The 26328-nt window shown below is 43.9% G+C and overlaps 1 protein-coding gene across 4 annotated transcripts in view; it reads left to right on the plus strand.

Moving 5' to 3' along the window:
- Positions 1-26328, plus strand: part of LOC137341549 (ATP-binding cassette sub-family C member 9-like) — a 156099-nt gene that overhangs the window by 120411 nt on the left and 9360 nt on the right. For all 4 annotated transcript variants that reach the window (XM_068004726.1, XM_068004723.1, XM_068004724.1 and 1 more), the window contains 10 exons: positions 855-924; positions 2201-2358; positions 4513-4605; positions 6359-6461; positions 8386-8496; positions 12143-12263; positions 13954-14084; positions 19347-19425; positions 19799-19907; positions 21908-22011. In XM_068004726.1, the coding sequence (XP_067860827.1) occupies positions 855-924; positions 2201-2358; positions 4513-4605; positions 6359-6461; positions 8386-8496; positions 12143-12263; positions 13954-14084; positions 19347-19425; positions 19799-19907; positions 21908-22011 (1079 nt within the window). The remainder of the gene's footprint in view (positions 1-854; positions 925-2200; positions 2359-4512; positions 4606-6358; positions 6462-8385; positions 8497-12142; positions 12264-13953; positions 14085-19346; positions 19426-19798; positions 19908-21907; positions 22012-26328) is intronic.

The following is a 26328-nucleotide window of genomic DNA, read 5'->3' on the forward strand; positions in this document are numbered from 1 at the left end:
AGGGGAGCAGGCCGGGCAATTTCCCTTAGCTGGGTGTTGGCCCCTCACATGCAGGGGGCCTAACACCCATTTTTAGGTGGCCTCCCACATTTTGGGTGCAGGCTGTCCCACTGCTACATTTGTCAGCGTTGCGCCCGCTTTTACACCCCATAAACAGGCTCAACGCATATGCAATACTACCTCAGTGAATGTATTGCTAGCTCTAGCCGAGCTTGGTTATTTTTTAAAAAGGAGATACAGAAGTCAAAAACTAGGGGGGTAATTTTCATCTCCACCGCTTCAGGTAGATTTTGACTTGGTGTAAAACGGGTGATAGGGAGTGGGCGGCCCGTTCTACATCTCTCCCACTGACTTCAATGGAAATAAAAATTGGGAGAGACGTAAAATGGGCTGCCGTCTCACTATCACCATTTTACACTACTGCACAACCCTTGGGTAGTAAACTGCTAGTGGATCATCTCCCCATATAGAACCCGCCCAGGTTTCCTCTCCACTGGAATCTGCTCCACCTGTTTACCGTCTGAGGGGAAAATAACCCCCTAGCTTTAAGGCGCACATAAATGTTTTAACTAAAAACATTGTCTTGCCAAAATATTTCAGTTTAATGATATTTGGGTACCTCATCACAAGGAGAGAGATTCCAAAACCCTTATCAGATGTTTCCGGAACTGTCAATACCAAACCAACTTTTAGAGGAGCTTCAATGTTAACATTCTACATTTTTCACTTTGTAAATATTGTTGCTATAACTTAGAGTTTCATGCATTTCAAGGCTGCATAGTTGCGATTCATCGACTCCTTGAACTTTGCGTTGTTTATTTGTTTGGAATTTGCTTTGTTTTTTGATTCTTTAGATTCTTTGACTCGACGCCTCTGGGCCAAATTCTCAATCGTTTTTCCGCTGACACAAACATTATAGATCAGGTATGAATGTTAAGTACCTCAGTCCCTGGGGGGGGGGGGGGGGCAATGTAACCTAATTGGCTTCTGGGGAGCCCTTTGCCCTTAAGAAAATGGAACATGTGATCTGAACCATCTGCAAATCCAAGAACCCCGATTGCCATTGTAGTTCAGAACTGGTTGGAACATGCACCAGTTCATAAGAAATAGGAGCAGGAGTAGGTCATATGGCCCCTTGAGCCTGCTCCGCCATTCAATAAGATCATGGCTGATCTTCGACCTCAACTCCACTTTCCCACCCGATCTTCATATCCCTTGATTTCCTTAGAGTCCAAAAATCTATCCATCTCAGTCTTGAATATATTCAATGACTCAGCATCCAGAGCGCTCTGGGGTAAAGAATTCCAAAGATTCACAACCCTCTGAGTGAAGAAATTTCTCCTCATCTCAGTACTAAATGGCTGACTCCTTATCCTGAGTCTATGCCCCCTAGTTCTAGACTCTTCACGAGCGATGGAGCTGAAGAGGCCCAGCCAAGGTATGTTTGGAATTATTTTTGTGGGACCTGGAAGAGCACTGCTGCTTCTACGGGCCCCACAAAAATAATCTGGGCCACTGCTGCCTCAGGGCCCCCACCCATGGCGATCGCGACCCCCCCCCCCCACCCCTTGCAAGCGGTCGGGGCAGCCCGATAATGGGAGCTGCATCAAGATGCCAGTTTGGCACCCCGTGGCTCACCGGCCCGATAGTAATGAGGCCAGAGCCTCAAAACCACGGCCATCTCTTCACCGCGGGTACAGCCGATCGGCCGGACGGTGACCCAAAAGTCAAAATCAACCCCATGTGTGAGCACACTTAGCAATTGATGGACATTAACTGTTGGTGAGGAGGACGTACGATGCAGCTAGAGATGGGATGTGAACCAGCAACCAGAAAATGTAAAAGGAATGTCGATAAGCAAACTGCAGGCTGGTCTGAGCAGAAACAGCCGTTCTAGACCGCATGAGATTACGACATCTGTGACATCCATTGTGAGCAAGACCTTGCTGTCATTGCAGTTTCCTCTTTTTCAGCAGAACTCAGATGATTAATTAAGCCAAATATTAACTCATTCACTGTTGAAGACACCATTTTACATTATTCCCATTGCAGCCCTCTGTCTCTCAAGAAGATCCTTAGTGGGGGCTGTATGGGATTTTATGCGTCCCACTGTTCATCCATAGAGGGCATACCTTTGAAATATGACTGGGAATGTTAATTTGCGAGATGAGATTAGTAACTGTTGCCTCTTTGTACACAGCATATCCCACCAACACTGGAGTCCCTGACCAGATCAACCTTCCTCTGCCTGTCAGCAATAGGTGTGATCTCGTATGTGACGCCAATCTTCCTTGTGGCTTTATTGCCTTTTGGTGTTGCCTTTTACTTTATACAGAAATACTTCCGGGTTGCCTCAAAGTAAGTAACAACCAAATGCATTAGTCTTTGAAACGCTTTCTGAAGCAGGTTACTGTGAAACTCTTCCTTTTATTTAAGACTCATACAATATCATCAGATGTTTAAGTTGAGCTCACAATTCCATTAGACGAGATGTGACCTGTTTTCGTGTGGAACATGTCTCTTGTGATAAGTTCTAGTGTGCCCTTCATCCATTGCAAACGATATAACAGACTGAAAATTCCTGGGTCCCTGATGCCAACGTTGGTGGAGCAGAACCCCAGCCCCCACCACCCTGCCTGTTCAAGGCCTGGGACTCTGTAACCCTGTCCCAAATTCCAGGGATGGGGTCATTTGCACAGCCAGGGGTGGGGGGCATTGGTGAGGCTATTGGTTCATTGTGTATATAATTGGCTGTCTAGCATGGATTTCCTTTATGCCAGCCTCACACTTCCTATGTCACACTTCGGCTTTAACACTTTGATTGGCTGAAATTAAATTAAACACAACTCTGTAACGATGAACACTGAGGAAAATCTAACAATAAAATACAAAAAGTAACCGATCAAATCACTCAAACTGCTTTTTCTTCCAAAAATCTTTCATATGCCAATTTACTCCTCTCTGGCGAGCTTTACTGGACAGAGGTAATAAAGAAACTACTTATAAAAATAACATCTAAAAATATAAATAATTTAGAACAAATATTTTAACCTCTCCATAAAATGACCCAATTTCTGTTTAAAATGCTTCTATTAACTTTAACCTTCCCCCGAGGCCTAGCCTCCCTCACAGGCCTGGGTCCTAATTCTGCCTCTCATTTCGCTGCCTCTTCTCTTCCTGTAGCAAGTCTCCAGCCATTTAAATGGTACCGGTCAATTCAAACAGGGTATAACAGAGTTTGATCTACCAAAAAAAAGACAGGTATATGTTGCCCAATGGACTATTCCAGCCCCTAACAGTTCTTGGGCTGACTCCCCTCACCCCAACCTGAGTGCAAATCATACAGAGCCTGCCCAATGCAAAGTTCAGTTCATTCTATTAGCTCCACACGGACCGCAGCGGTTCAAGAACGCGGCTCACCACCACCTTCTCAAAGGCAACAGGGGATGGGAAATAAATGCCGTCCTTGCCAGCGACGTCCATATCCCGAGAATGAATTAAGATTCTCTGAATGAATTAAGGTGGTTAAGAAAGCATATGGAATACTTTCCTTTATTAGCTGAGGCATAGAATAAGAGCAGGGAGGTTATGCTAGAACTGTAAAACACTGGTTAGGCCACAGCTTGAGTACTGCATACAGTTCTGGTCACCACATTACAGGAAAGATGTGATTGCTCTAGAGAGGGTACAGAGGAGAATTATGAGGATGTTGACAGGACTGGAGAATTTTAGCTATGAGGAAAGATTGGATAGGCTGGGGTTGTTCTGTTTGGAACAGAGGAGTGCTGAGGGGTGATTCAATTGAGGTGTATAAAATTATGAGGGGCCGAGATAGAGTGGATAGGAAGGACCTATTTCCCTTAGCAGAGAGGTCAATAACCAGGGGGTATAGGTTTAAAGTGATTGGTATAAGGATTAGAGGGGAGCTGAGGAAAAAATTTTTCACCCAGAGGGTGGTGGGGGTCTGGAACTCACTGCCTGAAAAGGTGGTAGAGGCAGAAACCCTCAATTCATTTAAAAATTACCTGGATGTGCACCTGAAGTGCCGTGACCTACAAGGCTACAGACCAAGTGCTGGAAAGCGGGATTAGGCTGGGTGGCTCATTTTCAGCTGGCGCGGACACGATGGGCTGAATGGCCTCCTTCTGTGCCATAAATTTTCTATGATTCTATGAAGATAAACTTGCTGTGGGCACCTCTGTGTTTGGGCTTCTGGAAGCAGAGATCCAGGAAGTTGAGTCGAAGGCAGATGACATCAGTCCCGCCTCATTTCCACACTACTTGCATGTTATTTTGCCTGTGTCGGGCGAAAGCACTCCCCCCCCCCCCCGAGGGAAACCCCAAAGAAGTGTGCGTGTAGTGCAAAGGAGGGGACGCAGAGACCTCCATCATACCCCAGGTTCAATACCAAGGATAATTGATCATCTTAGTTCCAAATTACTACCATATGTAACCATGGGCAGAAAGTCTTGTACCATCTTAACCCTTTCTTTCAATTGTATATTTGTGAAGGGATCTTCAGGAGCTGGATGACAGTACGCAGCTACCTCTACTGTGCCACTTCTCAGAAACTTCAGAGGGGCTTACCACAATCCGTGCATTCCGGTAAGACGGTGGTTGCCAGTAACGGATGAGAATACTGCAGCACAGTCTTCTTTGTGTTGGCCACCACACTTGTTACAACCTGCAAAGCTCTTTGAGGGGCGTTCACTCTGAATGGGTTATCATTCACCCCAGGAGACATAGAGGGTGATTTTCTCGTGTCGTGTAGATTAGGCTGGCAGTGGGTGGAGCTTCCGCTGCACCTGCCCGATGACGTCATTATCATTGAATAGGCAAGCGAGGCGTCAGTGCTAATATAGGCAGCTTGCCATTTGGGAGGGCGGGAAATCCGGCAGGGCAAAGACTTAAAGGGGAGGGCTGGATAAAGATCGGGGTGATGGCTCCTTTAAGAGGGGCTGGAAATAGCTGCCTCCCAACTGCACCGCCCACAATTTGTTGCCAGGTTGAAGAAGTCGCGGTGGCAGCGCTGATTGACATGAAAATCGCGCTGGGGTCGTAACCGCATCATATGACCGCTTAAATCAGAACTGGCGGTAAGTGCTTTTTTTGCAATTTCCAGCGCGCACAACCACGTTTACCGGATGTACAGGCATAAACAGGGCAGTAGCGAGATGAAAACCAGTCCCATATAGATCAAAATTTATCGCAGAGTATATTAAAGTAATTTTAGCCAGCACAGCGCTGACTGGAGATAATATTTTTGCACTGTTCTGATAGACAAGTGTAGGTAAGCCGTTTGCTTGTACCAGAAGAGTAGATAATTGGGCCCAGTGTGTTGTCAGACTATAACCTAACGTGTAAAAAGTATAGTTCTTATTGACGGATTCTTTCTAAGAGATGTTTATCGCTGGTGGGATTCAAATAATTTCAAAGAAGTTGGTTGCCCACTAAGCTCTTGAGCTCGGGAACTGAACGTTCTACTGGTGCAAGGGCCAGGAACAAGGGATGGAGACTCCGTTAGCGTCGCTTTGGGATTCACGGGGCTTTTCTTGTAGGGGTGGAGGCTGGTCTGTGCTGGAGGGTCCTCAGGAGTTCTGGAGGGAAGGCTGAAGATCTACTCCCCATCCAGAAGTTTGCACTACAGTTTTGAACCTCTGGCTGCCAATCTCCATCAGCAGGCAAAAGGTCCCCGTCACCCAGTCCAGAGAGGCAGCTGCAGTTATGAGAGGCCAACAGCGGTCTCTGAATTACCAGGCCTTGATGCTGGAACAGGGCCCTGCCAGGGGGCGATAGAGTTGCCAACCCTCCAGGATTGTCCAGGAATTAAAGATTAATCGCCTGGACACTGATGCGAGCAACACAGGAGAAAAATCAAAGGGACATTAAAAAAATTGAGTTTTATTCATTTTCTTTGAACATTTTTGTTTATTAGTTGTAAAAATATTGGAGATGGAAATAAAAGGCTGTTTGACCAGGCGGGATGGTTGGAGATGGGAGGTCATGTGATGAAACCTCCAAGAATACATCCAACCAGAGTTGGCAACCCTAGGGTGTGGGCCTGTGCCAGGAATGCCTCTGAGCCATTTAAGTGGATAGATGGGGGCCCAGGAAAATTGGGCCTTATTAGTCTTTCTGTCAAAAGCAAAGATCTTTTCAAACAGCACTGTATCAGGAGCTTTAAAGCAGGAGAAATATATAATGTACCTGGAAAAATCCTGTCTTGTTTGAACTCCATTATCGCAGTGAACTAAACAATTGAAACTGGGTACAAAACTGTTGCTATAGTCTGTATATGGAGCCCAGAGAAATATACAATCACAGAATGAATTGAAGAAAGGAATCTGTTCTGTTGCAGACACGAAGCCAGATTTAAACAGCGTATGCTGGAGCTTACGGACGCCAATAACATTGCCTACTTGTTCCTCTCAGCTGCCAACAGATGGTTGGAGGTCAGAACGGTATGAGGGGAAAGATTTATACTCTAAACCTTCACAATTGCAAGTAAACAGACCATTGGTTTGACAAGTCATAAGAAAGGAAAATAAATGTGTCAGTGTTACATCATCTTAAAATAGCACAGGGTCCTTTTAAGTCTGCGTAGGAGTGTGGGCTCTGTCAGTTAACGTCTGCCCAGCACCCTTCCAAATTGCCCTCAGTTACAAACCGTCAAAGTGTCGTTCAGTTCAAGTGTAGGTTTGCCAGGCGGCGGTGTAGAATGTGTATGAATGTTCTGCACCTCTGCAGGACAGATGCCAACAAGGCCCGTCGCTGCTCAACGTTGCCACGCTGGCAGAATTTTAGATGAAATGTTGGCTACAATGTGTGTTTATACTGTTTCTTACCGGTGAAGTATCAAGAGTTCAGATAAAGGCAGCCCAATGAATAATTGCTCCATGTGTTAACTCCTTCCCTACAGAAGGACTTTTCACTTGTAGCACTTTAAATAATTCCTTATTATTATTTTGTTTGGCCGACAATACATTGCATCAGGTATTAGTTTGTAGCGGTGGCTATATCCATGTGACCACAGAGGGCGATGAATGTGTTAGCGATGTAGATCAGCTATGAAAAAAGAAACTTTTTTTAATGCAATGGAATGGTGTTGCTAAGATTATTATTTAAGTAGGTGATGGTTTCTGAATGTGACACAAGTCAACATCCATAAAAACAGACTAGGCGGAAGGATTGGCCATTGCAAAGCAGATGTTTTTATATACACAATGGTGTCATGGGATAGTTCTGTAACTACTTTACCACAGTTACTACTGAGGTGGCTGGCTGGTCCTGACCGCTGTCTGGTACTGAGCAGAGCTGGCAAGGAGGCTAGACAGGTTGAGCCTGGTATCGCCCTGATAACGGTTTCATGTGCCTACTCCAACCATACCCCTGGCGCTGAGCACTTCTTGTGCATATCCAGTGATCTACATGGGAATAGACCTCGGAGAACCAATGGGGTTTGTGAAGCCCAGTCTGATAGCTGTCTCCATCTGGTTCCCAGCATGAAGCCAGACAGGAGAGCTAGATGGAGATTGCCATCCAAGGCCTTCATAGCAGAAGTGTGAGCAGTCGTGAGAGGTACTCCTACTGTGTAAAGGACCTCTGTCACTGGAGGCTTCACTGGAGATTTCTGTTGAGTTGACAACACAAAGAACTGCAGTTCAAAGAGACAGTTCATGCACAAATGCACAGATGCACATAGTGACTTTCTCCAGTTTTGGTGTCAGAGCCAGCAAGTTGCTTTGCACACTTTCAAATAAATAAATAAGGTATGAACTGTGGCTTAGTGATAGCACTCTCTCCTCTGAGTCAGTGGGTTCAATTCTCACGCCAGAGATATGAACACAAAATCTAGGTTGACACACCAGTGCAATACGGAGGGAATGCTGCACTGTTAGAAGTGCTGTCTTTCAGGCTTATCTGCGCTCTCAGGTGGATGTAAAAGATCCCATGGCACTATTTCGAAGAAGAGCAGGGGAGTTCTCCCCGGTGTCCGCTGGTGACCATTGTTCATGTGTTGTCCTAGACAGTGAGCATCAGCAAGCAATTCATCTGTGGAGGGCGTTCAAAGTCAACTCTGAGCCTGCCCTGAGCCGACATCCACACTAGCAGTTCGGAACAGGAGCCCTTGCTGGTTTTTCCCCTCCCCTAGTCCAGGGACGCAGGGGATACTGTGGCATCCCCAACTGCTGGGCTGACTGGGGTCAGCCAACTGAACACAAACTGAACCTGGGGCCTTTCAGTTTAATGGTTTAGTACCACACCCCAAACTACATTCAACCACTAAAGCCATGAGGAGAGTCAAGCCTAATCTTCTAAAGGTTAATTGTTGGTAGCTTGCAATGTTACAGAAAACTAATTTATTCTTCCTCTTCATTTAAACAGGACTATCTCGGTGCTTACATTGTACTCACTGCAGCTCTGGCCTCCATATATTCTTCTTACTCTGAACTTCCAGCCGGCCTTGTGGGATTTGGTCTTACCTATGCATTAACGGTAAGTAAAATTGTTTGTCTTTGTCAAATATAATGATCCCACAAATCCTCGGTACGCAATCCCAGCAGCTACACCAGGATCGCTGACCTGACTGTGCACCCCTGGTCTGACCCCGCCAAAGTTTGTATGGTCAATGGAAGGTGCCCACATACCCCATGCAGCATGGAAATCGTTGCCTGATCACCACAGGGACTTTACCAAGGCCACGCCCCTCCAGACTCCAGCCACATTCCCCTCAGACCCCCCTCCACCGCCTCGTGTAAGGGGGCCGATCGAGATATGCTTTTTATTAAAATTAAAATTTCCCCTTTGGTGTCTAGTCCGCATACCCTAGCCTGGACCCCATTGGTGGGGCTCACTTTCACCCAGCTGGAATACCTCCACTCACTGGGCGTACTAGCCAGGCCTCATTGCGCCAGGGAAGTGGGAACTCCCGACGCAGGAAGTCCCCACCCCTCCCCCACCACTGCCCCCCCCCCCATCCCTCCGATTACATTAACCTTGCAACAGGCGGACAGACGTTCAGCCCCTTACTGGACATATTGGAAAATTCAAGAAACGGCAGATGCTTGGCTCAACCTGATCTTTGCCGTTAACTGATGGGTTCAGTAAATCTCCCGCTGGAGTCACAGGAAGAGGTCGGCGGAATCCCTGCTGATTTCTAAGGCCTATGTTTTCCAGCTAGCAGATCATAGCTATTTGGCAGGAAATCCTTCCACTGTGTACTAATGCTGAAGCATTGACCTTAACAGGGAGAAAAATCCTCCACGGTCACATTGAGTGTAATAATCGTTTTGATTGTGAGCTTATTAGAGGATTCCCAATTACACAAAGTCTGGAATGGCAAATTAGTCTCTTAATTGCTTCTGAGACCTTAATGACCAGAACAGATCTCGCCCAGACTGTTCATCGCTGTAGGGATATGCGTGGCAGGGATATGCACATTTTGTGTGAAACTCCACAGCTGCATTATTTCTATGGGGCTTTACACCTGAGAAACATAGGGAGATGTGTGGTCAAATTTTGAGGTCTAGGGAAAAAACAGTGCAACTTCCTTTGATTAGTTGATTAGTGAATTGATGCATCATTAAATCTTTGTGCTCATCCAGCTGTGAGACGGGTAATGGGTTAAGAACATAAGAAATAGGAGCATGAGTAGGCCATACAGCCCCTTGAGCCCGCTCTGCCATTCAATAAGATTATGGCTGATCTTCTACCCCAACTCCATTTTCCCATATCCCTTGATTCCTTTAGTGTCTAAAAATCTATCGATCTCGGTCTTGAATGTACTAAATGACTGAGAATCCACAGCCCTCTGGGGTAGAGAAATTCCTCCCCATCTCAGTCCTAAATGTCCGACCCCTTATCATCCCTAGTTCTAGATTCTCCAGCCAGGGGAAACAGCCTCTCAGCAGCTACCCTGTTAAGCCCTCTCAGAATCCTATGTTTCAATGAGATCACCTCTCATTCTTCTAAACTCCAGAGAATATAGGCCCATTCTACTCAATCTCTCCTCATAGGACAACACTCTCATCCCAGGAATTAATCTAGTGAACCATCGTTGCACCGCCTCTAAAGCAAGTATATCCTTCCTTAGGTAAGGAGACCAAAACTGTACACAGTACTCCAGGTGTGGTCTCACCAAAGCCCTATAAAATTGAAGCAAGTCTTCCTTACTCTTGGCCTTTATTGCAAGGGTGTTGGAGTACAACATACCATTTGCCCTCCTAATTGCTTGCTGTACCTGCATATTAACTTTCTGTGTTTCATGTACAAGGACACTCAAATCCCTCTGAACACCAACACTTAATAGTTTCTCACCATTTAAAAAATGTTCCATTTTTCAATTCTTCCTACCAAAGTGAATAACCTCACATTTCCCCATCTGCCACCTCTTGCCCACTCACTGAACCTGTCGATATTCCTTTTCAGCCTCTTTGTGTCCTCCTCACATCTTACTTTCCCACCTAACTTTGTATCATCAGCAAACTTGGATACATAACATTCGGTCCCTTCATCTAAGTCATTAATATAGATTGTAAATAGCTGAGGCCCAAGCACTGATCCTTGCGGAACCCCACTAGTTACAGCCAGCCAACCTGAAAATGACCCGTTTATTCCTACTCTGTTTTCTGTCCATTAACCAATTCTCAATCCATGCTAATATATTGCCCCCAACCCATGGGCCCTTATCTTGTGTAACAAGCTTTTATGTGGCACCTTATCAAATGCCTTTTGAAAATCCAAATATACTACATCCACTGGTTCCCCTTTATCTACCCTGCTAGTTACATCCTCAAAAGCTCTAATAGATTTGTCAAACACGATTTCCCTTTCATAAAACCATGTTGACTCTGCCTAATCATATTATGATTTACCAAGTGCCCCGTTGCCATGTCCTTAATATTCCAATATTTTCACGACTACTTATGTCAGGTTAACTGTTCTCTGTTCCTTGTTTTCCCTAACTGTTCCCTGTTTTCTCTCTCCCTCCTTTCTTGAATAGCGGGGTTACATTTGCTACCTTCCAATCCCCTGGGACCATTCTAGAATCTAGAATTTTGGAAGGTCTCAATCAATGTATTCACTATCTCTGCAGCCACCTCTTTTAGAACCCTCAGATGTAGGCCATCAGGTCCAGGTGATTTGTTTGCTTTTAGTTCCATTAATTTCTCCAGTACTTTTTCTTTACTAATATTAACTATTTTAAGTTCCTCACTCTCATTAGACCCTTGGTTCCCCACTATTTCTGGGTTCTGTCACCCAGTGCCAGTATTGCGCGCTCCCACTGTAATCCCAATCTCCAAAGGGCATCGCTTGACCGATGTGAATCTTCATTCCTAACACCAGCCCTCCTGTTCATTCTTTGACTCAAAGTTCCCACTTAGAGACTACGGGGGTGAAACTCGTCAAAAGAAAATGGGGCGGGGTGTAAAACAAGCTGCTTATTCGTTATCGCCTGTTTTGGGCTCAGGACAAATTTCACCCCCAATTTGTGCTGAATTTGAGCAATGTCCTGCAGCAGCTTACCAAGTGAACCGCAGTTTGAAGAACATAAAACTGCCAGCTTCTGATCAAACTGAAAGTTTCCTATGTGTATTAACTAGGTTTGTGTTAAATGTAAAATTAATTGATCTATCAGTCAGTTATGTGACATTCTTTACTTTGCTGTCTTAAGACAGATGTGTCTCCACCATTTGTCTTAATCAGGTTTTCATGAACTAAATTGAAAGTAAATACAGACCAAATGAATCCTCATTAAACCCCAGTAAACAACATGTGACGGGGAAGATGCTGTAAAGGAAGTTGTTAAATATATTTATTGTATAATAGGGTCTCTCATGAGTTATGCAGGTCTCCTTTATGTTTTGATTTTGATTTGATTTGATTTTGGATTAGATGTTAAACCGTCTGCTCTCTCAGGTCCCATGACACTATTTTGAAGAAGAGCAGGGGAGTTCTCCCCGGTGTCCTGGCCAATGTTTATCCCTCAACCAACATCAGTAAAAACAGATTAGCTGTTACATTTCCCTACATTACAACAGTGATCACATTACAAAAAAGAACTTCATTGGCTTTGAAGCACCTTGGGACGTTCTGAGGTCATGGAAGGCACAGTATAAATGCAAGTTCTTTCTTTGTGTAGGTTTGCAATTACCTTAACTGGGTTGTGAGAAATCTGGCTGACCTGGAAGTGCAGATGGGAGCTGTGAAGAAGGTGAACAGTTTCCTGAACATTGAGAGCGAGAATTATGAAGGAACCATGGGTATGATTTACAAATATAATATGTCCCTTTTTGGAATGTGAACCTAGCAGTGAAAAGAGATAGTAGATAGATGTGTCCTTGTTAGAGTACACAATATTGCTACGTTTGGTTATAAATAAAAATGCACTTTATACAAATTGTTGTATGTTGATATTCTCAGATGTATAAACATTAAGCACAATGGCCAAATTGTGTATTAACTAGTGCAATGCATTTATTACTGAATACAAAATTTTTTGTTACTCTAATTTTCTCTCCTCCCTTCATGCTGGGGTATCAAACATGGCCAACCTCCAGTCCTTCAGCCTAGTCAGTGAGTGTCCTGGGGCCATTCAACCATGAGGGCATCACAAGTCTATCCTAATCTGCTTGCACTTTCTAGCAGTCACTGGATGGTAATCAGCAGCAGGAACTGAGTAATCTTTCCTAGCCTTCCCTAGCCCTATGACTGTTCCAGCTGACTTCATTCCAGGGATCATCTCTGGAGCCTTTCATTCCTGCGAGGCTCACTTCCACACTGGCCAACAAATTTATCAAATAAGACATTGGGAGACTCGTCCGAGGTCAATTTTTATAGCTATTCTATTTCACGGAAGTTCATGAGAAAACTTGCACTGGCCTCCTCAATATGTGCATGAATCTGCTATGTGGTGATTTCACCTCATCAGGTGTGTGATGTCATAAAAGTGGGCGATTCCACGATCCCATGCCCCCCCAGAGGGGAGCCCCGTTTTCAGGGAGTGCGGGTTGGAGAATCAGCGCTACAACATTGTAACCCTGTGCGTAACCCATGCTCCCAGCTGGGAGCACAGAATCACCCCAAGACATCTGTAGAATCCAAGTAAATGGGACTTCTTTGCACCAAGAATTTAAGTCAACTGTGCTCTTCCATGTTGTGCAAAAGGATTAGAGGAGTAAGATTTACAAATGAGCACTCCCCACACAGAGCTTCACATGGTGGGTGCTGATATCAGGAGTTTGCATGTGCTGATCTCTGCACTCGTATTTCTGACGTGCTCTCCGATTTGTGCTCCCATTGCATGAAACTCTGTGCCAGAAATGCTCATTCATGAAATCTAGTTACAGGTAGTGTGTATCAACGGGTCAGTTAAAATATGTATAAATATACTGATGTGATGTGATGTATGATAGATTATATTGGGGTTATTTTAACCAAACCCACCTATCTAATTGAATGGCAGAACAAGCTTGAGGGGCTGAATGGTCTACTCCTGTTCCTATGTTCCTAAGTCAATGAAGAGTAAAATAGGGTGGGGTGTAAAACTCACGTTCAATCCGAACCTGTCAGTATCCCACCAAGAAATTATGTTCCAGAAGTTTTTCTGGAGTTGCTCCAGATCTAAAGACAATAAGAGCAGTTCTGTGAGGTGGAAAATCCACAAATTATACCATTGAGTCCTAGTAAGCTGGTTGTCACCTATGATTCCCCACAGGCTAAGTTTCTGATCCTGGTTGTCAGTTTAGATGGAAGAACCCAGTGTAGGTGGTGCTTCCCTATAGGAAGGGAGGGAAAGTCAGCACATGCGTTGTCCTGACCTGTTCATATATGCACTGGTTTAGAACAAAGAGCAATAGATTAAAACTAATTCCGAAGACCTTTAAAAAGATCCCAATTAACAATATCTGCTTGAGATTATGCATCCACTCTAGATCTTCATATTCTATCCAGATCCATCCCAGGTCCCAGAAGACTGGCCACAGCAAGGAGAGATAAAGATTCAGGATCTCTGTGTTCGATATGATCCCACTCTCAAACCTGTCCTTAAACATGTCAAAGCCTACATCACACCTGGTCAAAAGGTAACTAAGAGAGTCTTACAAATATTTTGCTTTTGTCTTACAAATCTTGTTCTTCAAAGGTCCTCCTAAGAAGTCAGAGAGATGTTGAAAATTTATCGTAGGCAAAAGGGCAGTTGCTGCACTACAAGAGGAAATGGGAATGAAAAAGAATCGATTACATCGTCCGTGTAATCCAGACTAACCCATTTTAAGAAATTTCATTTTCAAAGTTCAGATTCAGTGTGAACCTCATAAAGTATGTTATGCAACAGGCTTGTTTTGTTACTCAAATCAGAGGTACAGAATCTTATTCATTCCGTCATTTTCACTGATTTGCGCATCGTGCTATTTTAGACCCACAGCCAGACGGAACTGAAATCTGGATATTTTGACTGGGCCAATAGTGCTCTCTCTTTAGTCATTTAATGTTTGTTTTGCTTTTTAACCAGCTCAGAAGATTGAAAGAAATGTGAAAACAATGCACCTGCACTGTGTATATTTGTAAATGGTTTATTACTAGAAGTAACTTTTACTAGTGTGTGTAAAAGTTCATAGTATCACATTCTTGATTTAGAAACTTAATTCCTCCCCCTCCACACAATGTAGAGTGAAGTTACTCACATTGTACAGGCAGTGAGGTAAATGGGAGCTCAAATTGTTACCCATTTTTCACCACATTTAGATAAAGCTCAAGTACGTTAAGGTACACTAAAAATTACAAAAAGAGGGACCAGTTGAAAAGTACGTGCAAAAAAGCTGCTGGATGAGCTAAACAGTCACTTAGTCAAAATAAATAACGCACCCTGGGTCATTGCAGCTCTGGAAGTCCCGGGTCCAATGGAAAGAGGGTGTAGAAGGTGTGAAGTGCATCAAGATCTGCAGGTTATGGTTGATAAGGAATTGGTGTCTATGGGGTGAAATGGCAAGCCATGAATGCCCAGAGGGTGAAACAGGGAGGAAAGCCATCACAAGAACTCAACTTGGCTTATGTTCCAGAAAGTCTGGAAGGATATGTGGAAGAAGATGACAAACTTAAAGAAAAGAGCAAATGTGAGAGACTGAGTATGAATAAACCTAGCCACGATATCAATCCACGTAAATTACAGATGTCATATGAGTATCCTTGAGTACCTGAGAATGCTTACGGTGAATTTATGCAGTAACCTATAGGAAATGCCACACACAAGGAAGTAATAGAGCACTAACCCAGTCAAGAAAAGAGAATGTGGAATGATGCAACTGAGAAATGTCGCAGAACACGCAGGGGAGTTCTCCCCTGTGTCTTGGCCAACATTTATCCCTAAATCAACACCTAAAACAGATGATCTTGTCATTTATTTCATTTCTGTTTGTGAGACATTGCTATGCGCAAATTGACTGCTGCTTTTCCTACATTATAACAGTGACTACACTTCAAAAGTACTTTATTGGCTATAAAGCACTTTGGGACGTCCTGAGGCTATGAAAGGCGTTACATAAATGCAATTCTTTCCTTTCTCTCTTTCTATTTTTTTCTTTCCTTTCTTTCTTCATTGTCAGAGATGTTGGCATAAGAGTTAACCCGAGGCCCCATCAACTCTCTCAGGTGAATATAAAAGATCCCATGACACTATTTGAAGAAGAGCAGGGGAGTTCTTCCAGTGTCCTGGCAAATATTTATCCCTCAATCAATGCCATCAAAACTCTGTAAATTAACTGGTCATTCATATCATTGCTTTTTGTGGGACCATGCTGTGTACAAATTGGCTGGTATGTTTGCCTCTAACAGTGACGACACTTCAAAAGTAATTCATTGGCTGTAAAGCACTTTGAAAATGAAAGGTGCTATATAAATGTAAGTTCTTCCTTCCTTCCTTTCTCCCTCGTAGCCTTCTCATACATTGCTTCTCAATGAATCAAGCTAGCTTTGTCGCTGCTGATACACAACCTGTCTGGGTCGATAATGAATCCACATGGTGCTCCTATGGTCTTTGATTTCTGGCCTACTACTGCTCCACCAACTAATCCAGCAAAGTGAGATTTCTAACGTATCCATGTTGCTGTGAGAGTTGAAACAGTTGAATTGCTCCTTTTGATCATATGTGCTATGCTCTGTACTGGATCTCTGCTGACTGTTTCTATTATGTTGACATTACTTTTGTAGTGGGTACCATTAATGCATTATGGCTGGAAGTGAGCACTTGAATTGGTGCTTAACAAGCTATTAGCGAGACAAAAAAAACAAGTAAATATCAAGTATGTGCATTAATTTGCATCAAGCTCATTCAGTCTCGAGGGATTTTTGGAATTCAGATTGAAAATTCACTAAAGCTCCATTAATGATGACACACCAAGTGGTAGAAGTTCTGCTCAGTGTGAACAGTTCTGCTGATGGTAACTGGGCGAGCAGGACTAGAAAATCGCAGAATCCCAAACTCGCTCCTACCTGCTGATTTCAAACACTGGGCAAAGGCACATACCTGGTTTTCTGCCACCATTGTTTGCTGTCTTGTAGAATGTGCGAGGGCTTCGTTACATATATATATAAAGGCATACAGTGAGGGCATTGGAATGCAGCTGTAGATTTCCCATGTATCTTGTAAAGATTCCACCCAGCATTAAGTCCACTAATTGAAAGGATGTTAAAAGCCAGCAATTTTATCACTTGTCAAAAAGGAGCACTGAAAAGTGCATTGTCACTTTTTCAAAGGTCAATTTTTGCAAGATATGAGGATTGTTTTCAAAGTACCGCATGTCAGGATTTCATTGCAAGAAGACAAACAAGATGCCAAAGAAATCAGATGACAATAGAGCCGAATGGCCACACCCACCATTCAGCCTCCAACCATATCTAAATAATCATCACATTCTACCTGGCAATGATTAAGGGGACCTGTCACCACGGGCTGCTGATCAGTTGCCGAGATGCACTTTTGCTACAAAGAGACCTGCAGCCAACCTGCACCATAGGGACTGGACTGTCAGTGGCAGTCTATTTCTACCTCTGCCTCCTTCCACGTTAGCATGGAAATCATCTGCAGTATTAGTCAATTTCCTGTCCACAGATGTATCAAACAAGTGACTGATGTATGGCCAGCAATTCCGTTGCCTTTCCCACTGAATAGCAACTGAAGCATGACTTGGCTGCCCAATTTTGCTGCAGAGTTGGATTTCCCAAAGTACAGGGGATTGTTACCACCATCCATGTGGCCATCTAGGTAGCGGCCACAGTAGTGCTAAGGAACACTCCTGCTTCTCCTGACTCCACATTAAGGTAAGTATTTTTGCAAATCTTATCTCTGATGGTGACCAATGGTGGTCCCTTTAAGGACTGCAGGTTTGGTCTCATATAGATCAGGTAATCCTGAGCGCAACAGGCCCAATGACTGCTCCGCTCAGGGCAAACAAATTTCTGGAATGGGTCCTAAAAAGGCATCAGGCCCTTCATGAGCACATTATAGGAGTCTGGTTTAGGTGGACGCCTCTACAGCGCCGAACCAACTGTCCTTACCTGGTCTGGCCTATATGTGACTCCAGTCCCACACCAACCTAGTTGACTCTTAACTGCCCTCTGACTGGCCTCACATGACAGCAGCTCACCTAGGGATGGGCAATAAATGCAGGCCTTCTCAGTGATGCCCACATCCCAAGAATGAATAAAGAATAAAGTTCCCTATAGTAAGTACCTGTCGCAAACAGAGAGGCCTCAGGTCTGCTGTCTTTTTCGACATTTTCAGTCGTCTTCTGGACATTGCAGACAGGAATCACCCTGTCACCTATCTGTAGCCAGGCATTACTTCCTTGGGGAGTGTGCCCTGAGTGCCAACCCCCAGGACAACGCCCTGTTGCCTCATTGCATGCATCGGCATCTCAAGGACACCATCCAGAAATGTGTGCTTTCAGAACCCTCCATTGATGAGAAACTTTTAATCCCCTTCTCTTCAGTTCACATGAAACGAGGGTTTAATTCAGAATATTTATTGACTTCTCATTTTTTAAAAATTAATTAATGTTTTTTATTGGTACGGCATGAAAGAAAACCTTTAAGAGTTTGTTCTCCCAGCTTGCTTATTACTGCATTCACAACCAACTGAAGTTCCCTTTTTAATGAACCAAAGAGGTGACAAATTTCAGACCAAAAAAAAAGATTCTGCCTTTCAGTACAAAATGCAAACAAGTGATTTCAAGCAATTGGAAGATGCTGAGTACTCAACATCACTAAAATGTAAAATGCCTTTTTTCATTGGATTCGCAATCTACTGATTAGTTACTCTTTTAACTTTTTGTACAGTCTTTATTCTAATTAACATCGCCCGTCTTCCCCCCGCCTCAGCTTATCTGCTGCCAAAACTCTCATCCGAGCCTTTGTTGCCTCTAGACTCGACTATTCCAATGCTCTCCTGGCCAGCCTCCCACCTTGCATCCTCTGTAAACTTGAGCTCATCCAAAACTCAGCTGCTTGTATCCTAACTCCTATCAAGTCCCGTTCACCCATCACCCCTGTGTTCGCTGACCTACATTGGTTCCCGGTCCGGCAACGCCTCGATTTTAAAATTCCCATCTTTGTTTTTAAATCCCTCCATGGCCTCACTTCTCCCTATCTCTGTAACCTCCTCCAGCCTTACAACCCTCCGAGATCTCTGCGCTTCTCTAATTCTGGCCTCCTTGTGCATCCCCGATTTTCATCGCTTCACCATTGGCGGCCGTGCCTTCAGCTGCTTCGGCCCCAAGCTCTGGAATTCCCTCCCTAAACCTCTCCGCCACCCTACCTCTCTCTCCTCCTCCTTTAAGACAATGCTTAAAACCTATCTCTCTAACATAGCTTTTGGTCACCTGTCCTAATATCTCCGTATGTGGCTCATGTCAAATTTTGCTTGATAATCGCTCCTGTGAAGCGCCTTGGGACGTTTTACTATGTTAAAGGCACTATATTGTTGTTTTAATCTGTGATCCTCTGGCCACTTTTTTTTTCATTTTGCTATGAATTCAATGTTAATAACTGTTGCTGTCCCCATTAAAAAAAATTATTAACTTTCGTGCTGCTGTCACTCCTGAACCTTGAAGGCAGGAAAGGCAGTGGACAACAGGTATCACACGCAGCAGAATGTTCACTCTTAAATTAACACAGATTAACACACACTTAGCATGTGTGTTAGGTCCGATGAACATATTTGTTTTATCCCTGCTGCGTTTGAGCAAAATATTATAAAAGTTGGTTTCCAGTTAATAGTTCACACATTAAAGCCCATTTGACATTAACAAAAGAACGTGCAATGTTTGAACATGGATTGTATTCTTTTCCAGGTTGGGATCTGTGGGCGCACTGGCAGTGGAAAATCTTCCCTGTCTCTGGCTTTTTTCAGAATGGTGGATATATTTGAAGGTCAGTCTTGCCGTAGATCACGCAGTCTGTCAACGCTGTAAAATAGCAAAGTGTACGGTAAGCTTCTTGTTTAATTATTGCAAGAATTCAGGACACTATCTCAGGAATTGATTTCCAGCTTTGTCTCCACAGGTAGGAGTCATTTGGTTGTTATTGTTTATAGTTAAATAATCTACTTTTTTCACTGGCTGCTCCTGGTTAAGGCTCACAATCAAAGGACGTAAGGATTTAATAAATCTGTAAATGTGATTTATTTAACTGGAAAAAGACCAAATGACATGAGTAACAATAAATTTGTGAAGGGGTTAGGCACTTTAAGAAGAACATAACCTATTGTGCTTTGTATTTATAGTGTTTTGTATTTATATAACAGGCAAAATCGTCATTGATGGAATAGACATCTGTAAGCTCCCTCTTCATACTCTTCGCTCCAGACTTTCCATTATTTTGCAAGACCCTGTGCTTTTTAGTGGATCCATTCGGTAAGCAAGCACTTAAGCAATTGCTGGCTCCACGTCCATAAGTGTTCTTTTCTTGGTCTTGGAAAGCATCCCAGAATATGCCATAAATAGGAATGGCACATCTGCTCAGCTGCTCTATGTCAAATTGAACATTGCAGTTTACATTAAGCACGGAATCTCATTGCAATGAAAATGTGAAAGTTAGCAAATGTCTAAAGAGTTGAGGAGAAAGCAAGAAAAGTGGATGTAGATCCGAGTGTGCTTTTAATTCCGAGACTGCTGTTTCACAATGTTAGATTACTCCACCTGATCAAAGTAATCTCGACTGTCCGAACCTTTCTATCATAGGTCTTAAAACCTCTGTCATCCTGACCATGTTCTCCAGCCGTGCCATTAATTAAGTACAAGTCTAAACACTCATGGAAAATTGCCAGTGGAAATAAAGTCATGCTCCCACTGGTATGACACAGCAAAAGCAAAAGAAGTAAACCACTTTATAATGGTTTTTTTGAACTATTAATAGTTGATAAGAATGCTCTGTGACAGTTTTTTTCTTAGTCAAAAACTCACCAAATTATTTTGAACAGAATAGGTATAGACACCAATGTGATAGGAAAAGATATATCTATGTGAGGCTACATTAACCTGCTGATGAATTGCTTGAGCAGTCATGTAACCTATTTCTCAGTCGCATATCTGTACCTTTATGACCTTTTAAAGGAAACACTCCTTGCCACCGATAAATTGTGCAACTCAATCTCTGTGTTATGACACAGAATATGACATGTTGTGGTAGGTGTAACAGGCTTGAGAGGAACAGGTGGCTTTGGACCAAGCTCTCCACCATTGGGGTTTTCCTCACCTCATGTCTGGTTCTGTTGTAGACTAATTGATGGAGATTGATTGCTATAATTAGGCAATAACTCCATTATCGTTGTATCATTAGACTACCAAGAAGGCGAACTGGATGGACCTTGGTCCATTTCTATTTCTATTTCCCTACATTCTAGCCTTGATAGTTTCCCCCACCATAGTTTCAGCAAGAGACCGACATGACCCCCAGAGAATCAGCGTCAACGGATAATTTTAGCCATTTACGTCATTTCTCTTACGGTTCCTCCGGTCTCTCTCGTCAACGTTACAGCAGGAGAAGGGGAGACGTCCTCTCCCACCCCGTGGAATTTCCAGGTCCACTTTATTAAAAATTGTTCTAACCTGAGATGTGATCATTGTGCCTCTGATTTCTAAAGCACTTAACTCCTCGTCAAAAAAAAGTCCAACACTTTTTATTGATAGTCTGCTAAAAAGTTGTTTTATATCCCGATTTTTAACTCCTTTACCTCGCATTACAAATCCTTGTTGAAGATGAAGGAATGATTTGAGAAGTGGACGTTTGTAAGACTTGACCAACTTGTAAACGGTCTTGCAGCAGGCAGAAACCAGGCTAGCACTGGGTTTCCGTTCTCTGTGGCAGCTTGAGAGTTGCCACCTAGTTTATTTTTCACACAGACCTAGCTGGGATTTTGAGGTTGCTACTGGTAGCTGGAGTGACCGTTTTTAATGTTTGTTTGTTCAAGGAATTATTTTAAAAACAGGGCCAGATAAAGCTGGTTCCCATCTACCGGTGAATATGAAAACCCAAGCTGGGTCTGTGAAAAATCAGCCTGGAGGGAATGCTGGACTGTATATATAGTTGTGGTAAATGGAGCTAATGAGAGAGCTGGGACAAAGTGATGCTAACTTGACATTCTCACTCAAAGGCCACAGGACTACCTTCACTATGAAAACTGACCCTCATACATGAGATGCTGTCCTTCTAAGGTTGGGGTTAATTTATTTTAAGGGTGCAATGGGGAGGAGTTTGCTTTGGATCTCACCCCTGTTTGATTTTGATTTGGTGCCAAAACTAAATCTCTAAAACTGAGATCCTCCCCTTAATATACACAAGAAGACTAAATCTATTAAAACAATTTAAAATGTGATTACAGTGATATTTTTACGACCTCTTGTTTTTCTTTCAGCTTCAACTTGGACCCCGAGTGCAAGTGCACTGATGACAGACTCTGGGAGGCATTAGAAATAGCTCAGCTCAAGAACATGGTCAAGTCGCTGCCGGGAGGATTAAGTACGTCTGCGCAACTCCATTAAACTTTTTGTAAGATGCCAGAATTAAAACTATCGAGGACGAGGTTTGATGGTTTAATACTGATTCTCACAGCACTGAACCCTGGCATTGTTCAGTTTGTTTCACCCAGTACCTCGTAAATCATCCTATGACATCCTTATTGCTCAGGGTAAAGCTCAGTTATTTAGTTAATATCTCGTGCCGTTAAACAACGAAATATATATACTCTAAAGCATGATCCGAAAAATATCTTGGTGAGGCTGTTTTTTTTCTTTACTTTTCCTTTATTTTCTTGGCACGCAGCCTCTTTCAGTTGGAAGGGGAGGTTGTCGACACAACAGATTTATCCTTCACTAACTTTGGTGCTTTATTTTAACCCCTTGGTATCATGGAGTCAATGTAAAAGCTTATTTTTTTTTATTATTCGTTCATGGGATGTGGGCGTCGCTGGCAAGGCCAGCATTTATTGCCCATCCCTAATTGCCCTTGAGAAGGTGGTGGTGAGCCGCCTTCTTGAACCGCTGCAGTCCGTGTGGTGAAGGTTCTCCCACAGTGCTGTTAGGTAGGGAGTTCCAGGATTTTGACCCAGCGACGATGAAGGAACGGCGATATATTTCCAAGTCGGGATGGTGTGTGACTTGGAGGGGAACATGCAGGTGGTGGTGTTCCCATGTGCCTGCTGCCCTTGTCCTTTTAGGTGGTAGAGATCGTGGGTTTGGGAGGTGCTGTCGAAGAAGCCTTGGAGAGTTGCTGCAGTGCATCTTGTGGATGGTACACACTGCAGCCGGTGGTGAAGGGAGTGAATGTTTAGGGTGGTGGATGGGGTGCCAATCAAGCGGGCTGCTTTGTCCTGGATGGTGTCAGGCTTCTTGAGTGTTGTTGGAGCTGCACTCATCCAGGCAATTGGAGAGTATTCCATCGCACTCCTGACTTGTGCCTTGTAGACGGTGGAAAGGTTTTGGGGAGTCAGGAAATGAGTCACTCGCCGCAGAATACCCAGCCTCTGACCTGCTCTTGTAGCCACAGTATTTATGTGGCTGGTCCAGTTAAGTTTCTGGTCAATGGTGACCCCCCAGGATGTTGATGGTAGGGGATTCGGCGATGGTAATGCCGTTGAATGTCAAGGGGAGGTGGTTAGACTCTCTCTTGTTGGAGATGGTCATTGCCTGGCACTTGTCTGGCGCGAATGTTACTTGCCACTTATCAGCCCAAGCCTGGATGTTGTCCAGGTCTTGCTGCATGTGGGCACGGATCGCTTCATTATCTGAGGGGTTGCGAATGGAACTGAACACTGTGCAATCATCAGCGAACATCCCCATTTCTGACCGTATGATGGAGGGAAGGTCATTGATGAAGCAGCTGAAGATGGTTGGGCCCAGGACACTGCCCTGAGGAACTCATGCAGCAATGTCCTGGGCCTGAGATGATTGGCCTCCAACAACCGCTACCATCTTCCTTTGTACTAGATATGACTCCAGCCACTGGAGAGTTTTCCCCCTGATTCCCATTGACTTCAATTTTACTAGGGCTCCTTGGTGCCACACTCGGTCAAATGCTGCCTTAATGTCAAGGGCAGTCACTCTCACCTCACCTCTGGAATTCAGCTCTTTTGTCCATGTTTGGACCAAGGCTGTAATGAGGTCTGGAGCCGAGTGGTCCTGGCAGAACCCAAACTGAGCATCGGTGAGCAAGTTATTGGTGAGTAAGTGCTGCTTGATAGCACTGTCGACGACACCTTCCATCACTTTGCTGATGATTCAGAGTAGGCTGATGGGGCGGTAATTGGCCGGATTGGATTTGTCCTGCTTTTTGTGGACAGGACATACCTGGGCAATTTTCCACATTGTCGGGTAGATGCCAGCATAGCTGTACTGGAACAGTTTGGCTAGAGGCGTGGCTAGTTCTGGAGCACAAGTCTTCAGCACTACAGCCGGGATGCTGTCGGGGGCCCATAACCTTTGCTGTATCCAGTGCACTCAGCCGTTTCTTGATATCATATGGAGTGAATCGAATTGGCTGAAGACTGGCTTCTGTGATGGTGGGGATATCGGAAGGAGGCCGAGATGGATCATCCACTCGGCATTTCTGGCTGAAGATGGTTGCAAATGCTTCAGCCTTGTCTTTTGCACTCACGTGCTGGACTCCGCCATTATTGAGGATGGGGATGTTTACAGAGCCTCCTCCTCCCATTATGTTCAAAGCTTATGTTCAAAGATATCAAAGAAAAACATTGGTGATGTTTTACCTGGTATTTTTAGTAAGGGGTTGTTTCTTTTCCTCTTTCTCTTACTCACTTTCTTTGATAACAAAGGGTTAAAATGAATAGCATAGTCACTATGGATACCCATTTCATTTCATTCATTGGCGAGGTTTGGGGAAGGAATTCCAGAGCTTTGGGCCCAGACGGCTGGAGGCACGGCCGCCAATGGTTGGGCGAAGGAAGTGGGAGATGCACAAGAGGCCAGAACATGCCATTTCCAAAATTTGGTTGCTCAACCAATGCTGTGAACATTGTACTAATTCTGTCAGTTATTAGGAGGTTGACCGCAAGATAGTCTTGTGTAGTACTGAAGTAAAGGGGAAGTTAGAAGAGAAAAAAAAACCCTGAAGAATAAGTGTGTAGAAAAAAAGTAGTTAAAAATGTAGATTAGGTATTTAAGTGTAGGAAAACCGCAATTCGGATTATTGAAACAGAAGTATAGAATATTCAAATTTGTGGTAGAATTTGATCAATTGTGTGGTTCTCCGACCTTTCTCAGTACAACCAAAGTGAGAGAGTGAGAGAGAAAGAACGTGAAAGAAAGAGAGGGAGAAAAAAAAGTCCTTACTGGAGATCCATAAAAAAACCTCTCCTCTCCTTAAGATAGCCACTCATAAGTAAAAACTGCAGTAGATTTGACACTGGCCTTTCACCTCTGGGACCTGGGTTTAAATCCAGCCCGGACTGATGAGATGAAACTCCACATGCTGGCTGTATGTGAGATTAATCTAGGCATCAAACATAGGCCTACAGCACAAAACTGCTTCTAATTTGGCAATAATTGGCGGTGTCGCACAATTTGGCTCGGGTGGAAATTGGGGGGGGAATGCCACATTTGTGCAGTAGAGGGCGCTCTTCTGAGTTTGGGGCTGAAGCATGCCGTTGGGCCAATGTGGACGGACCTTTTCTCTGCATATAGCTGTGCTACACTTGACCTGAGAGTGCTTGATCCTGACATTATGAGCCTGACATGGATTATGTTCCATTCCCAGCATTAACATCTTCTTTTGAAAAAGAGATGGTGGCGCATACTGCTTTGCAATTCCATACGTGCCAGAAGGCCCTAGGCACCTCACCTAAGTGACCATTTCCTCGGGTGTGAATCTTTACAACCTGGGGCTGAAATTGGTCCATCCCAGTTCAGTGAAATGGGCTCATAAGGAATCGCGAAGCTGTTTTACACTGCGCCTGATTTTCTATGTCACTGAAGTCAATGGAAGAGAAAAAGTCTAGCGTGGTGAAAGAGGTTTGCTGATTCGCGATGAGCCTGTTTCACGCTACTGGTGAAGACAAATTTCACCCCCTCTGTGTTTGGTGGGCAAGTCTGAAGTCATCCACTTTGGATCCAAGAAAGATAAATCAGAGTATTTTCTAAATTATGAGAAACTAGGAACTGTAGAGGAGCAGAGAGATTTGGAAGTTCAAGTACACAAATCATTAAAAGCCAGTAGACAGGTACAAAAATAATCACAAAGATTAATAGAATGTTGGCCTTTATTTCAAGCGGTCTGGAATACAAAGGGGAGGAAGTTATGCTTTAGTTGTACAGACCCTTGGTCAGGCCCCATCTGGAGTACAGCATTCAGTTTTGAGCACCTTCCCTCAGGAAGGGTATATTGGCCTTGGAGAGGGTGCAGTGCAGATTCACCGGAATCATACCAGGGCTTAAAGGGTTAAATTATGAGGGCAGGTTGCATAAACTTGGCTTGTATTCCTTTGAGTATAGGAGATTGAGGGGTGATCTGATCGGGGTGTTTGAAATGTTATAGATATAAAATGAAAAATAAATGTTAGTTGCGGTTTATGTGAGAAAATAAGATGCTATTTGGCAGTAGTGATATTATTCAGTGAGGAGAAAAATGTATTGACTTGACCGTGAATATAAAATCAAGAACTTTGTGCTGCAGAGCCAAGCACATAATCTAGACTGACACTCCGAAGAAGAGCAATGGAATTCTCCCGGTGTCCTGGCCAATATTTATTCAACTGATCGTTCATCTCATTTTCTGGTTGAGGGACCTTGCTGTGTGCAAGTTGCCTGATGCATTTGCCTATAT

The sequence above is a fragment of the Heptranchias perlo genome, chromosome 24, assembly GCF_035084215.1.
Source record: "Heptranchias perlo isolate sHepPer1 chromosome 24, sHepPer1.hap1, whole genome shotgun sequence".
In the NCBI taxonomy this organism is placed as follows: Eukaryota; Metazoa; Chordata; class Chondrichthyes; order Hexanchiformes; family Hexanchidae; genus Heptranchias; species Heptranchias perlo.